The sequence below is a fragment of the Camponotus vicinus genome, unplaced genomic scaffold (genome assembly GCF_025532165.1).
Source record: "Camponotus vicinus isolate PSW18456_S1 unplaced genomic scaffold, iyCamVici1.0 SCAF_14, whole genome shotgun sequence".
In the NCBI taxonomy this organism is placed as follows: domain Eukaryota; kingdom Metazoa; phylum Arthropoda; class Insecta; order Hymenoptera; family Formicidae; genus Camponotus; species Camponotus vicinus.
This window is the reverse complement of record NW_028141950.1, coordinates 2,869,584-2,883,531: the sequence shown is the minus strand read 5'-3', so window position 1 is coordinate 2,883,531 and position 13,948 is coordinate 2,869,584. Positions and strand designations below refer to the sequence as shown.

At 31.1% G+C, this 13,948-nt stretch overlaps 3 protein-coding genes and 1 long non-coding RNA gene across 20 annotated transcripts in view; 1 reads left to right on the top strand and 3 right to left on the bottom strand.

The window, feature by feature from the left end:
* Positions 1-2,824, bottom strand: part of LOC145965085 (uncharacterized) — an 18,776-nt gene extending 15,952 nt beyond the window's left edge. For 2 of the 4 annotated variants that reach the window (XR_014436603.1, XR_014436604.1), the window contains exon 1: positions 1,337-2,824. This is a non-coding gene — a long non-coding RNA (uncharacterized LOC145965085). Of the gene's footprint in view, positions 1-191; positions 456-1,336 lie in introns of those variants that run through there. The other 2 variants (XR_014436605.1, XR_014436606.1) reach the window with 2 other exon arrangements.
* Positions 1-4,683, top strand: part of LOC145965072 (monocarboxylate transporter 12) — a 12,807-nt gene extending 8,124 nt beyond the window's left edge. For both annotated transcript variants that reach the window (XM_083088358.1, XM_083088359.1), the window contains exon 5: positions 1,360-4,683. In XM_083088358.1, the coding sequence (XP_082944484.1) occupies positions 1,360-2,608 (1,249 nt within the window). In that variant the 3' untranslated portion in view covers positions 2,609-4,683. The remainder of the gene's footprint in view (positions 1-1,359) is intronic.
* Positions 3,808-10,721, bottom strand: Rsg7 (regulator of G-protein signaling 7). Of its 8 annotated transcripts, none has more exons than XR_014436599.1 (13): positions 9,739-10,423; positions 8,686-8,937; positions 8,196-8,292; positions 7,952-8,002; positions 7,702-7,857; positions 7,213-7,436; positions 6,904-7,130; positions 6,520-6,633; positions 6,303-6,428; positions 5,967-6,153; positions 5,640-5,732; positions 5,354-5,528; positions 3,808-4,004 (listed from the first exon to the last, which is right to left on the bottom strand). XR_014436599.1 is itself a non-coding variant. In XM_083088367.1 (13 exons), the coding sequence occupies exons 3-13, from the start codon at positions 8,908-8,910 to the stop codon at positions 5,463-5,465; spliced, it is 1,566 nt and encodes a 521-aa protein (XP_082944493.1). In that variant the 5' UTR covers positions 8,911-8,937; positions 9,739-10,501; positions 10,634-10,721; the 3' UTR covers positions 4,745-5,462. The 8 variants fall into 8 exon arrangements, 6 of the variants coding, with proteins under 6 accessions (XP_082944493.1, XP_082944492.1, XP_082944495.1 ...); XM_083088367.1 differs by lacking the exon at positions 3,808-4,004 and adding an exon at positions 10,634-10,721 and having other exon boundaries at positions 4,745-5,528; positions 9,739-10,501; XM_083088366.1 differs by lacking the exon at positions 3,808-4,004 and adding an exon at positions 10,634-10,719 and having other exon boundaries at positions 4,745-5,528; positions 9,739-10,519.
* Positions 10,721-13,948, bottom strand: Mic26-27 (MICOS complex subunit 26/27). 6 transcript variants are annotated; one of them, XM_083088377.1, is made up of 6 exons: positions 13,656-13,948; positions 12,653-12,831; positions 12,311-12,447; positions 11,989-12,222; positions 11,598-11,773; positions 10,721-10,881 (listed from the first exon to the last, which is right to left on the bottom strand). In XM_083088377.1, the coding sequence occupies exons 1-6, from the start codon at positions 13,794-13,796 to the stop codon at positions 10,843-10,845; spliced, it is 906 nt and encodes a 301-aa protein (XP_082944503.1). In that variant the 5' UTR covers positions 13,797-13,948; the 3' UTR covers positions 10,721-10,842. The 6 variants fall into 6 exon arrangements, with proteins under 6 accessions (XP_082944503.1, XP_082944504.1, XP_082944506.1 ...); XM_083088378.1 differs by lacking the exon at positions 11,598-11,773 and adding an exon at positions 11,042-11,199; XM_083088380.1 differs by lacking the exon at positions 11,598-11,773 and adding an exon at positions 11,052-11,199.

Sequence of the window (13,948 nt, the reverse complement as noted above, 5' to 3'; positions counted from 1 at the left end):
GAATAAATATAAATTATTCAGATGTGTTCCTCGACGTCCTGGTTCGAGAACAAGATATCTGTTCTACGCTCCCACACACAAAAGACTTTATGCACAATCCCAACTGCTTTCGACGAGGCAGAAAGTAGATGTGCTCTGAAGCGGTTCGAGAATACACACGCCGAAGTAGCTTGGGGAGCAAGCATAAAAACCTTTCGCAAATCTTCGCCGAAATCTTCGTTTCCAGGAAGGTCTCGCAATTTCAAGTCTCAATTTGGAAATTTTAATTTCTGCAGTTTTCTACGCGTTTAGCATCAACGATAAAAATTTTACGCTATACTAGATATTCACACACATAACATATAAATATAATCTTAATCTGACTTGCCTTTGCTTTTCAGCGAAATTTTTTTACATTAAATTATCGCATAATATAAATAAATTTGTATAAATAAGTAATTTATGTATCTGCATGAACTGAGAAAAAAAAGTTGTTAACTTGACTAAACCATTTAACTAAATTATTATTTTTTTAATTGAAATATTTAACTATTTAAATTAAATAATACATATTAAATTTAACATTTATTTAAATCTGACATCTATTTAACTTAAATATTTAAATATTTCAATTAAAAAAATAATAATTTAATTAAACGGTTTGGTCAAGTTAACAACTTTTTTTCTCAGTGTGTTGAGAGATAAATTCTTCTTAATTATCAATTTTATACAGAGAATACATGAGATTAGATTCTACCCCTTTTAATATGATACACATATTCTTTGAAATATTGCAAATGTACTAGAAAAATAATATCTCAGAATAATAACACTTAATTTTTCATTCGTTATAAAAAAGAGTAAAGCATATAATAAAAATCTAAAAAAAATTACAATTGCACATCATCATACATAATTTTTATGTTGTAAAATAATATTAATAATAAATGATATTTTAAATTACATTTATAAATAAACTGTTCTTTCTTCTCGAACCGTTCCAGAGCGCTTTTAAATCGCGTGTATGGTTCTTAAGAAAACTCTATAATGCAATAATAATATTATATTTTCAGTTACAATCTCTGATTTGACAATGTGCTTTTATTAATAAAATATCTAAGAGAAAAGCTTTATAAATTTAATTTATGTAATATATGTATCTATTTAATTTTTTTTCTATTTAAACATATATATATTGATAGAAAGCTTTCGGAAAGAAAATTATACAAATAATTCTTTTCCGAAAACTTAAAATTGCATTTCTCATTTGATTTTTTAAATTTTTATATTCCGTAAAATAAATTTTTAATTAAAATGTAGCATAATTTTCAAAAGTAAAATTGGATATACATCTTACTTAAATTTTCTGTCATATTCCAGAGGAGCGGTACTCATTATGGGCGGAATCACGCTGAACACGTTAGTCTGCGGCCTGCTCTATCATCCGGTCGAGCAGCACATGAAAATCATATATCTAGACGAAGGTATTGATAATGAAGCACTGACTCTTGATGAATCTATCGATGGAAAACAAATGGCAACTGAAAAAACAGAAAATGATTTAAAATATGATTCGAATCTCCAAACTGTTTACAATGACAATAAACTCTCGAATTTCTCGCACAATGTAGTGCTGGAATCGATCAACGAAAAGACATCGTCTGAGAAAAATGATCGGAAAATCGACACAATTCTTAGATTACGATCCGATGTTTCTAATGAGGATGTGAACTCTCGAACGCGAGACGAGATTTCGCAAGAGGATATTGCGAACGAAATTTGTTTGACGATCCGTCCAAATCTCATGAAAGAAGATATGAACGGCGATATGCAGAATTTACCGCGACGAGGCAGCGCTATTGCTGAAGACGATAGCAAACTGCACTTCGATTCTTCGAAAATCGTGGACAATTCCAAGGATGACGGTAACAAGAAGTATGCAGAGGAATCTAAACAAGACGACGCGCTCTCGAAATCGGTAAAAACATCGACGAAGAACCTCGATAAGTCCGAGAAGACACCCTTTTTTGATCTGAGTGTGCTGAGGGATCCTATTTACTTGGTGATTCTAATTTCCAACACCACGTCGGCCATCAGCAATACGAATTTCATGATACTGTTGCCGTCCTACGCGATCACTGAAGGTTTCGACAAGAGCTCGTCAGCTCTGCTACTGTCAATAGTCTCCGCGTTGGATCTAGTCGGTAGAATCAGTGGCGCATCTCTATCAGACATCGACTTTGTCCCAAAATATTATTACTTCGTGGGCGGACTCGGCACCAGCGGTATCGCTCTGGCATTATTACCTATGGCGACCAGTTATACGATGCTGTCCTTCTTCTGTGGTCTCTTTGGCCTATCTTCGGGCATGTATATCGGCATCACGACGGTCATTCTAGCAGATATGCTGGGAACTGAGAAGCTCAGCTCGTCCTACGGAATATCATTATTCGTTAATGGCGTTCTGCAACTCATCGGGCCACCCATTTGCGGAGTCGTCTTTGAGAATGTGCTTTCGTATAAGCCCATCTTTCTAGCCCTCGGAATTATCTTGATTCTGGGCACTGCGCTATGGGCAGTGGTACCGATCATCAAGAGAAACCAAAAAAAGGATTTAGAAACAATATAAAATTTTACCAATGCTTGGATCGAGGTCTCGATGAGCCAAGTGTATTATAAAAGACTTTTTTTAGACTACAGTCACACGAGAATCTTTTTAGAATTTTACGATCTGAAAGAGATTCAAGAGTTTTTAAATACATGAAACAACGAACGTTTAAATTCGTTGCATTTAGTAAAATTTTGATATATATATATATATATATATATATATATATATATATATATATCAAAAAGAGAATTTTTTGAGAGAAAAGCTCGTAAAATTCTCATATAACATATTAAATTTAACATTGATGAATTTCTTCATGTATATAGTTATTTGCACAACAGATATTTACAAATATTCACGACAAATATTCCGCGATTCATGCCATTATTACTTAAGATTCCTACGTCATGTAATGAAGGCTTGTATAAACTGAATAGTTGTAAACTGCTAAAAACAGTACACTCACAATTTTTATATTTTATCAATTATATACATATGTTACTTGAAATAAAAAATATTTTATCTTTCAATGATATATTTTTATATAAAATTTTATACTATTTTTGTAAAGAATAATGATTAAATCGATACAAAATATACGCAATAAGTGAAAATGAATGGGATAATTGATAATCAATTATTATTTTCAGCAATTTGTCGATCTTTATCGAATACTATGTTAATAATTTTAGAGTGTATATGTATCTCTTCTTCTATCATCTCCTGGTTTCTACAAGCCTCTTCTACATATACATCAAGTCACAATTGTGATTTGATCATTCATAGCCTTACATAAGTTTACTATTATTGAAAATAAGTGTACTGCCAGTAACAAAATAATGTCATTGGCAGATCTATTTTATCTATTTTAATTTACCTTAAATTTACTTTATAATGAAGAGATACAAAACATGTCAGGAGTTAGCATAGATAAGAACACATATATGTCGTAAGAATTTTCCGTTAGATAACTTCGTGCCAAAGCGATCAGAAAAGTTTCTAGTGGTTCAAACCGCGTTAATACTTAGTCAGACATTCGTCAATTATAAATCATATGAATATTCGATTATGCTAAATGTTGAGTAGTTGAGATATATACCTAACAATGTAATGCAATCATAACTAATGTAGTTATAGACTATGTGGAGCCATAACATAACTTATATATGGTTTAATACCTAAATAGATAGACTGAAATATTTTCTCTTCCTCTCTTTTCATGAAGATCTTATCTGTGGCAAAGACATCATTAATGGAACTTTAAAACTCTTAAATATAATTTGAAATCTGAAAACATTCTTCGTTCTATGGATTCTAGACATCCTTTATTTAATATAATATCCAGATCCATACATCCATGTATTGCATCTAACAAATCCTTTTTTACATTATAATTTGTTCCATCACAGCGTTCCTGAAATAATAAGCAATTGAAAATTTCAACAGAAAACTAGTCGAATGCTGAATATATTTGGGGATGATGTGAGTATCAGTATAAGGAAATAGTATAAGACATATGCTAATTTTTGATAAAACTAAATTCTTTTAAAGTATTCTTTTCCTTTTTCAACAACAAAACACATTTTTACTTTCCGAATATACTATCGCTTGTGTATTTAAATCGGCGATAATGATTTTAATTCATATAATTTAGATTAATTGGGGGTAGTATTGGGGTAAAAATAATAGTTGAAACGTATTGAGTGAAAAGTATTGGGGTAAAAATAATAGTTGAAAATAATTCCAGATAAAAACAGCCTTCTATGGAAGATGTCAATGCTGTAATAGAGATATAAGAAAATATTTTAAATAAGATAAAGAAGAAAATATAACAGAGAGAAAGAGAATATAATAATAAATATCTTTTTTCTAATTTAGTTTTATTGTAACCACTTAGTTCTAGGACTTTTCTGACATAAGTTTCGTGTATATCGAATGCGAATAGTGACTCAAAGAAAACTAAGGATGAGAACAATGGAATGAGATATCTCTTATAAATAATCTTCAAAATTTCGGCAATGCTGAGTTTAATTGTGTAGAGCCATGTATGCAAAATATATTTCTGTACATGTATGTGCGTGTCTTTTGCTCAATTCTCCTTTGTTTGATTTGTTGAAGATAATACATACCCTCTCCTACTAATTATACAATTAATTAATGTTATATTATTTGTTGTATTTTTCTAACATTTCTAATTCTTCAGTTCAGCTTTATTTACATGCATTATGTATTTTGTTAAATTGCTCAAAAGTATATATGCTGTAATGTGGGATAAGTTTTATAACAAAGTGTGTATATATATACATATATACACATACATATATACACACACACATACAACAAAAGATATGCTCCCCACAAACACAGCGATATTCTATAAACTTGAAATGATATTCTTTTAGTAAAAATTTGATTGCACGCCATATTTTGGTTTTAATTTCCTTAATGTTAAATATTTATATTTATATTTAAATAATGTTTTAAATAGAAAATATGTCAAAATGTATCATTTGAAATCAATAGATACAAGATCGCAATTATATGCATATTATAAACAATCAATGCAAAATATTGGACAAATGCAAGAACTGATTTGTAATCAATTCTTTTTATTATATAATTAATCCGCGGCAAGCATACGACTTTTTGATAATGTTTTAAGTGATTTTAATTGTTGTATAGCTATCAATATAAAATATATAATTACAAATGCATCAAAGAATAATGCGAGATAGAAAGCGAAAGAGAAAGTACTTTGCAAACCTCAAAATTCCTTTGTCAGTTTTGTGCAATATTTGACGGAGAGAAAGAAAAAATGAATTGTCAAGTAGAGATGCAAAATTATGTAACAAGTGTAAAAAACATTGGCAGATTATGAAACTGTAGTATCTCTTCGTCCTGTGAAGGAAACGATGGAACGAATACCTTTCACGGAAGTCTGAAATGTTAAAAATAAAACAACTTTGATTAGTTTTGTTATTATTTAAATAATAATAATAATAATAGATTCAAAATCACCTCAACATATGGAGGAGAAACTGTAACCAACCTTTTTCTTGGATCCATTAAGAAAATCTTTGTACATTTCCGAACGTAAATATCTCGAGTAACTATCACTCTTCATCAGATGATATACATGTGCCTAAAAAATAATAATAATAATATAACGGGGAATATATGAGAAAAAATTTGATGATTAATTTGCTAAAAATTGATCACAATCACTTAATATTTTCTTAAACAATCCACTTCGAATAGTTTTACATCTTATTTTATAGATAAATAAGAACATATCTAACAATCTTTTTATATTTCTTTTAAATATATTTTGTCCATTCCTATTCTTCTACATGAAATAATAAAATTAAATTCATACCGCAGCAACGTCGAAACACCATTGGTCCGGTTTTTCGAGATTCTTTTTTGTTATTTCGTAAGACCGAGAATCGACATTGATCGGACAACTGGCATCCGTGTCCAAAAATTCGCGCCATATTTCTTCGACTTTAGTCTGGACATCTTTCTGCGGTAAAGTTTTCAATTCCTGAACGGTTTCCCAAAATCTGCACATATCATAAATGATCTCGTCTCCCTGATGCAAATTTAATATCCGTTGAATGAATGAACGTAGATAAACAACGTAAATCTCTTGGAATAAAATAATGATATTTAGAGATGACGAAAAAACGCGCGCAGAGATTATTATACGTACTTGAGATTCTCGCCGCTAAATTCCTTATCTAAAAAGCGTATAAATTGTTCTCTACCGACAGGATCCTGCAAAAGTTCTTGAAGGCTGAACGCCCATCTCTTGACCCTTCTTGTAGATATTTCTTTCCTATATATCCATAAATATATACATATACATATTTTGAATGAATTACAAGTATCATAAGAAATTTTTTTCTCTATATTAATAATATACGTACGCTAATTTCTCCTGTTCCCACATTTCCGGACTATCGGATACCCATGGATTTGTTAACTCAGGTTGGGTGAAGAAGGGATCATATTCCATGTACTGCTCAAAGTATCCAATCAAACTAAAAATATCACATGTATTGATTAGTCTATAAATGCATATATTATATATGTATAAAAAAACTTAAGTAAATATAATATTGTATCATTAAATGATACAAATAAAATGTTGCAAGACTTTCTTTTACTTTCTCTCTCTTACAGAGAACATTAAAGTTAAAATTTGATAACTTGATTAGTTTTAATAAATGTTAATAATGTACACAAATGTTTTATCAAGAAAGAAATCTTTTGATTTATTTTGTTTAAAATAGATAATTCTATCGACGTACGCTTCTGCAACTTTCGAAACTTTGATGACCGTTCTATCCAGTCTATCTTTCAGGGTCTCGATCTGTTTCTGCAAAAATTCTATCGATGAGGTCGCATTCGATTCCGCAGACGGCGATATTTTGCCACCTGCAACGCCCAGTTGCAAATGCTTACTTGGTTGTATGACAGATTTATAACTGCGACAAGCCTTCTTAATATCCAGTTCCGTAGTATTTACGCATCCGGGCTGTGAAATATAATTGAGATACATATAGGAATGATAAAAATTATACTTTGTCTACAGTTTAAATTATACAAGTAAATGTTACCATTGGCCGATGTACATCCCAAAAGGCTCTCTCTTGACTATCCAAGACTTTTCTTTCTAATTTGTCTCTTTTCTTGTCAACTTTGCTCTGCGCTTCTGCCTGCATAAAAATAAATTCCCATTTTCGCGAAAACATCTTTTGTAATCTAGCCAAATTCTCTGCTTCATAATCTGCCAATTCCAATCGCGTTTTGTTCTGCATCGTCCTTTTGCATAAATAGACAGCTGTAACATTTAGCACAATTCATCAACGAACGTATCGTAATACAGGGGTCTATTAAACTAATTATAAATGTATACATATCCATACAACAAAAAGAAATAGATATAAATATAAAATAGTAATATTGATAACATTTAATAAATTATACTGTTTTTAAACTCATTTTTACTGTTAGTTAAGAATTATTCGCATCTATAATGTACGAACAAATGACAAATGATAAATTAAATTATATTTTCTAATAATAATATTAATATGCTTGTGTACCATAATCAGTGTTTTCAGGTTCCCAACAATTTGATGGCCAAAAATAGGGCGTTTGAAACCTGTAGAATGTGTTATCATTTTTTACGGTAAGGCAGTGGTCGTCGATAGGAAAGAAATATCCATGTGATGCCATAAGATGAGCCACGTGAAGAGCTTCTGTAAGTTAACATACAAAAATTTATATTATATATATTTCAAATTATATCATATAAATTACAATTAGATTTTAAGAATTAGCAAATAGTTTTACCTTGATCATCTATATCCATATTCTTCATCATCCATGCTATAAGATCTGCGCCTGAAATACAAACCGTATACAATTTATTAATCTCTGATTAAAAGATTATTTAGCTTTAGAGATTTGCGTGAAAAAAATTTTATTTTCACACACATATATTCTTTTTTATGTATACATTCCTTTACAAATTTATATACTATTAAAAAAAATCATATTTATATAACATTATAAATATAATCATTTCCATTTTTACCTGTGAAAACAGAAGGCGTCTTTGTCATAAAAGTCTTCACTGTTTTTACAGGAACACCAGTAAATTCGTCTAACATTTTTTCCACAATCGATTCCATCTAGAAAAAAATGCATATGTGAGCATGTATATACAATGTATCGTTTATATATAAAATATTTAGAAAGATTAATAACACAAATAATATATTATTATGTTTTAAAGATAGAAAAATTCTCATCTCAATAGAACCATTGAAAAAAATGAATAACAGTATATAAAACAAAAATAATTTAGAAAATAATTAAATTTAGATTAAATTAAAATTAATGAAGCCTATTCTTACAGAATAAATCTATATCTCTTGCTAAGAATAAAGAAAAGTTCCGCTTAAAGTTTATTTTTCTATCGTCTTTCAATATTAAATCTTTTGAATCTACTTTCTTATTTATCTTGCGCCTACTATCTATTATATTTATAGTACATATCTATTATATATACTGCTGTTCATTACCTTCTTGTAGACAAGGTAATTAGGGGTGTCTTCGGCGCAAGAGGCAGTGACGTTGTACGTGGGGGTGTTGGGGGATAAATCTGGAGACTCGTTCGTACGAACGTCGTCGTTTTTTTTATCCGCTTCTTCGACATGTTCGGACGTCTTTTTGCTGCTACCGCTGCTGCTGCTTTTCTCCACTGGTTTTCGGCGGCAAGCCGATTTTTCGGAGTTCATAGTTACCATATCCACCCTACGAGAGATACAACGTCCCTGCACAGTTGTACATGAAAATATGAATAATTAAAGTGTAATCATCGATGTAATTGATCAAGTTCAACTTTACATGAAAATAAAATTTAGTACAGATTGAAAAAAGATTCGAAATTAACTTACTGAAGTATCTCATTTTATGCTAAATTTGACGCTCTTCTTTTTATTGCGGATTTAATAACTATTTATTTCTTAAATTAACGACATGCATCAAATATGACCTTATATTATCATATACCATATTTAGCGAATAAAATCGCTTGCAAAGTACCGCAGTCTTTTTAGATATATATCCCGATACCCTTGCGCAATTTTTCTCGCGTGAGCAAAGTTTTTGCGACATCGATCCGACGACCAATTATTTATACAATTACGATACAAGTGTTCGAGAGATTTAACAAATTTTTTTTTTTTATCTCGATTCTTTAATTTAGAAAACTATTTTGTTTTTTAACAAAAATATCGAGGAGTAAATAATTTTTAAGTTTTCAATCATTGTTGGTCAAAATTGGCATACAAGACGGTATTTTATATTACCCCTTCTAACTACCCCTTCTTCATAATTCGTCCTTCTGTACGCTCGAGAGAATGGTATCCGTGGAAGGGAGACAGCAGAGAGAGTAGGATATTGTCTGTCATCAGTCAATCTTGACCAACATTGAATAAAAATACAAAGAAACGAAAAGCAAAAAAGTTACGCACATACTCCACACTCTGACGCTCTTTCCGTTACAAATTACAATTATTAATAAAATAAAAACATCCGAGAAATCGATACTGCGCTTCTAAATACAGACCTACCTCAATTGTAACACCTTGACCCACCGATCCGTTCTCAAATCGCGCGAGATTCACGCGCTGTTTAGCGCGAAATTTATCGACGCGATCTCCATTGTTTCTATAAACGCCGTAAATTCACGCTTTCTGTCGAAATCTGTCTTCTTCTCGACAAGTACGATGATGACGATTGATGACAGTTAGCGAATTTACAGCATCCAACTTGGAAGTGTCACGCGTGCAACCCTTTCATCGTGCGTCACAACACAAAACATTCTTCTTGGAGAATAGCCAATTATCTTCATAGCTGCTTCTAGGATTAATCACAGAATTCTCCTGCACTCTCTTTGAACGAGCGTTCTCCAAACGTCCAAATTCATCTCTCTTCGCATTTGGAGAAGGAGCGACACGTTTGGGCGCGAAACAATCGTCCGAATACCTTCCTTCGCAAAATGAGTACGGAAAGAGCATCTACTGCTCGATGTGCATACTCGCACCTCCCGATGATTCGCGTGTTGACCTGAGCGAAGATCAGGTCAAGATAGCTGGGGAGTGGAAGCGCGCGCGCGCGCCTTCATGATCTACGCAGTGGTTTGTGTTTTCTAAGGGGTGCGCGCGCTAAATTGACAGAGCCTCATGCTGAGGCTGCAAATGCGCAGGTTTCGAATGCCGTTTAGTGCTATCGAGTGCCGAGGGCGAAGGTCGAAATCCTGTCGTCGAGCAATGACGGGTAACAGTCGATAAATGAAAAAGACGCGGCTGCGCCGAAGCAAAGCGTCTTCTAATACTACGAAGAAAACGCGACCTGTTGAAGTTCTCGAATTTTAACTTCTAATAAAAAAAAATTCATATATTATAGCAACATAAATATATATAAAACAGGAGCAATTATTATCTTTTTTAAAGGAGTTTTACCTACATTTAGTTATGGGATGTGGTATCTACATTGACATAGATTTTTTACTTTCCCTCATATATATAAAAGATTAAATACAACAACATCTCGTTGATTATTAAGATGTACAATTTATTATGAATTAAATTATTCTTAATTTCTTTCTTCTCTCACAAAACGTTTCTGACAAAACTTTTATATTCTTCACTACATTTTATTATTATCGTCGTTTCTTAATCTCGTTTATCTAATTTAGCTGTTGATTTATCTTTCTGAAACATATAAATAGCATAAAATGAATATAATACACATAAACATAAGTAAAATGTGCGTTAATTAAGACACAATGCAATAAGTGAGATTAATACACAAGCAAGCAAATCAAATTATTCAGTAAATTATAGAAGTGAGAACAAAAATTTAGGCAGACACCTAAATTTACTTCTATTCAAGTCAACTTCTTCGTGCAGTACTGTGATTTGCCGAATGTGTGGATGATGTTTCAACTATCGATTCAGAGAGTTCCTTGGTGTTATGATATGTTACACAGCAGACATCTTTTGCCTTATCTTGATACAGACTTGCAAAGGCTAATGCATATCGCAACTTTTTAAGAGAAAGTATTTGACAATATTTGATAATATATCAGCATTGTCTGACAGTGCATTCTTATCTCTCATTTTAGTTAACATAAAGTTACCTTAAATTTCACAGACAGATGTTGGCACATTGTATTAAATTTGGACAATGCTGATTGAATCTTGATCAATTCAAGTGTATTAAAATAAATTATTCTAAATTCAAATCTTAAATTTAGATCTTTTTAACCAAGATTTCGCGGGATCGATAGTATTCTAATAATCAGTAATTGAAAATGAAGCAGACTTTAACAGCAGAGATTTTCCTCAACACATTCTCAAGGATAAGAACTACATTAAGATGCAAGAGAGGGACGATGCAATAGAGAAATTTCTTTGTTGCATCCTACCTCCTTATTATCACTTAAAGATGTATATATGTTCTGTGCAAAACTACCAACAGTGGTAGCCACTGTAGAACCTATGACAATTGTTAAATCTACAAATTCCGAAAAAGATGTTGGTATTTTCAATTTTGGCAACTCTGGTATTGTGATTTTCAGCTGTTGATCATCACCGGGCTTGACTGAAATTATTTATAATACAATATAAACTGTATATACCTTTATAAATCATCTTTTTTTCGATGGTCACTATAATTTATTATATCTCGGTCATTTTGTGCAAAATATTTTATATGTTCTTCTTTTAATTCTTTGAATGCTGATGACTTATAATGTATATATTTTTTATTCATCCAAAAATATATATAATCTAAAAATATTGTAATATTTCTATTACCACCATAAACAAAATTGTAGCCAACATTTATGTAGTGTTTTGCTGTATCAAGTCCCTCTTCTGCCTTTTTGGGATAACAGATAGCTGCTGTAGTGAGAGCACCTGTGCTAGAATATACTACTCGTTTAAATGTACGTCCTCTAAGTCCAAGTACTAATCCAGCCAATCCACCAATAGCAATAGCACCCATTCGTGGCATAATGTTACTTTCTTCACGAAGATAGTCCAAAAGAGCTGCAAAGGAATAGGCCTATGTTAGTTAAAAATATAAATAATAAAGTAACTCTACACTTGTTTTAAATACAGGCATCTTGACACTAACATTTGCTGTGTTCGACACCAGTGTCAATGGTATCAGAGATCACACCAGTGTAATGTTGATATTCTGACATGACTGCTTGAACCGATTTTCGGATTTTGGATATGTTCCGCTCCAATGCAGAGGGTGGACATTCTGTGCTGTTATGTAATATTATGATATATGTTATACAATATAAAATGACAGTACAAGTAATGACAATCTAAATAATGATTTAATCATTGATCCCTAAATAAACTTTCATAAACATTTGTTTGTTGTGAAATTAAATTTGTTAATTGTAAGTTCAGTCTCTTGTCTGTGCAAATATAATAGTTATGTATGTTGGAATTACTTGTGCTTTACCATGAGATCTGTTTAGAATAATCGTCTTCAAAGGAGTAAATCGGTAGTTCGGATGGTCGAATTAATTTCTTCACTCCTGACTCGTTACTGTAAGGTGACATTTTGCTTTCCGATGGATTTTCTGGTTTTATCACAGGTAACGCACATAACCCGCAAGGCATTAAAATTTTCTTGAAAAACTTGACATACAAATATATCGTGTGTGGTTTATACTTAATACATTATATTAAATATCGCATACGCGACATATGAAGAATCTTTATACAATTACATAATTACCATTATTTCTCGAAAACGGAAATTGTTTACATAAATTAACTATTCCAATCTTTTACGTCTCTTTTGTATATCTCGTATGTTATATCATACAAAAATTCGTGAATTTTCATAAACTTAGCCAATTTTGCAATTCGATATATTAGCAGAAAGACAGATATAAGATAACTCACAAACTTAACATATTAAGAGTTGCAATGTTGCAATCATATACCCGCCATCGCCCGAAAATTCTGACAGTACGATAAATCACGTGTATTGATTTATAAATTAAAAAATTGAAATTTATTTTATAATTCTACAGTATTATTTCGTACTTACTTTTTTTTTAGAAAAATATCAACCTTATCTCATATAAATACGTATATATTTCTCAAAAATAGAAAATATTTTAAAAAAGTACCGCGTGATTTAAAAGACTCGTTATCGGTAAGCATTTTCGATACAAACAAAAACAAAAGCAGGACTTTTTTTTTATCAAACTAACCGAATTGCAGAATTATAAAAATTATTATCTAAAAATTCAGAAATATAAAGAATTATTAATATAAATATATTAATTCCTTATACATGTTTATGAATGTGCTAATTCATATAAGCATACTTTTTATCTTAAATCACGGAAGATTAAGCAAAAATTTTCAAAATTATATAAATTTATACTTAATTTGATATCCTCTAAGGTAGCTTTAATTTAAGAAAAATCATCTATTATTTTAATTCATACTTTGATACCAGTTCTGCCCAGTTCTACCAAAGTACCCGGTTGATAATCGTCACAACGATGCACAGGTTCTCGACAAGTTATATCTTTACCAAATACGTTTCCGATGGTAGATTCCAAAATTTTGTGCACAACATTATTCATATCCGTATTTTTCAGAAATATAAAATCTCAATCATTTGGAACATATGTAACTTGATTACTGAAACTTAAACGTCACGTCGATTGTTTATGACATCTATATATTAAAAATCTGTATACCCTCGCACTTTTATTATTTATACAAATTATGCCGA

Coding starts and splice junctions, on each gene's coding strand:
- Mic26-27 (XM_083088377.1), bottom strand. CDS start 13,796: ATGAATAATGTTGTGCACAAAATTTTGGAATCTACCATCGGAAACGTA. Junction 12,448..12,652: donor TATTCTAAACAGATCTCATG/GTAAAGCACAAG, acceptor ATTACATAACAG/CACAGAATGTCCACCCTCTG. Junction 10,882..11,597: donor CTTTAAGTGATAATAAGGAG/GTAGGATGCAAC, acceptor TATATGTTTCAG/AAAGATAAATCAACAGCTAA.
- Rsg7 (XM_083088367.1), bottom strand. CDS start 8,910: ATGGTAACTATGAACTCCGAAAAATCGGCTTGCCGCCGAAAACCAGTG. Junction 8,003..8,195: donor GACGCCTTCTGTTTTCACAG/GTAAAAATGGAA, acceptor TTTGTATTTCAG/GCGCAGATCTTATAGCATGG. Junction 5,529..5,639: donor TTAATGGATCCAAGAAAAAG/GTTGGTTACAGT, acceptor TTAACATTTCAG/ACTTCCGTGAAAGGTATTCG.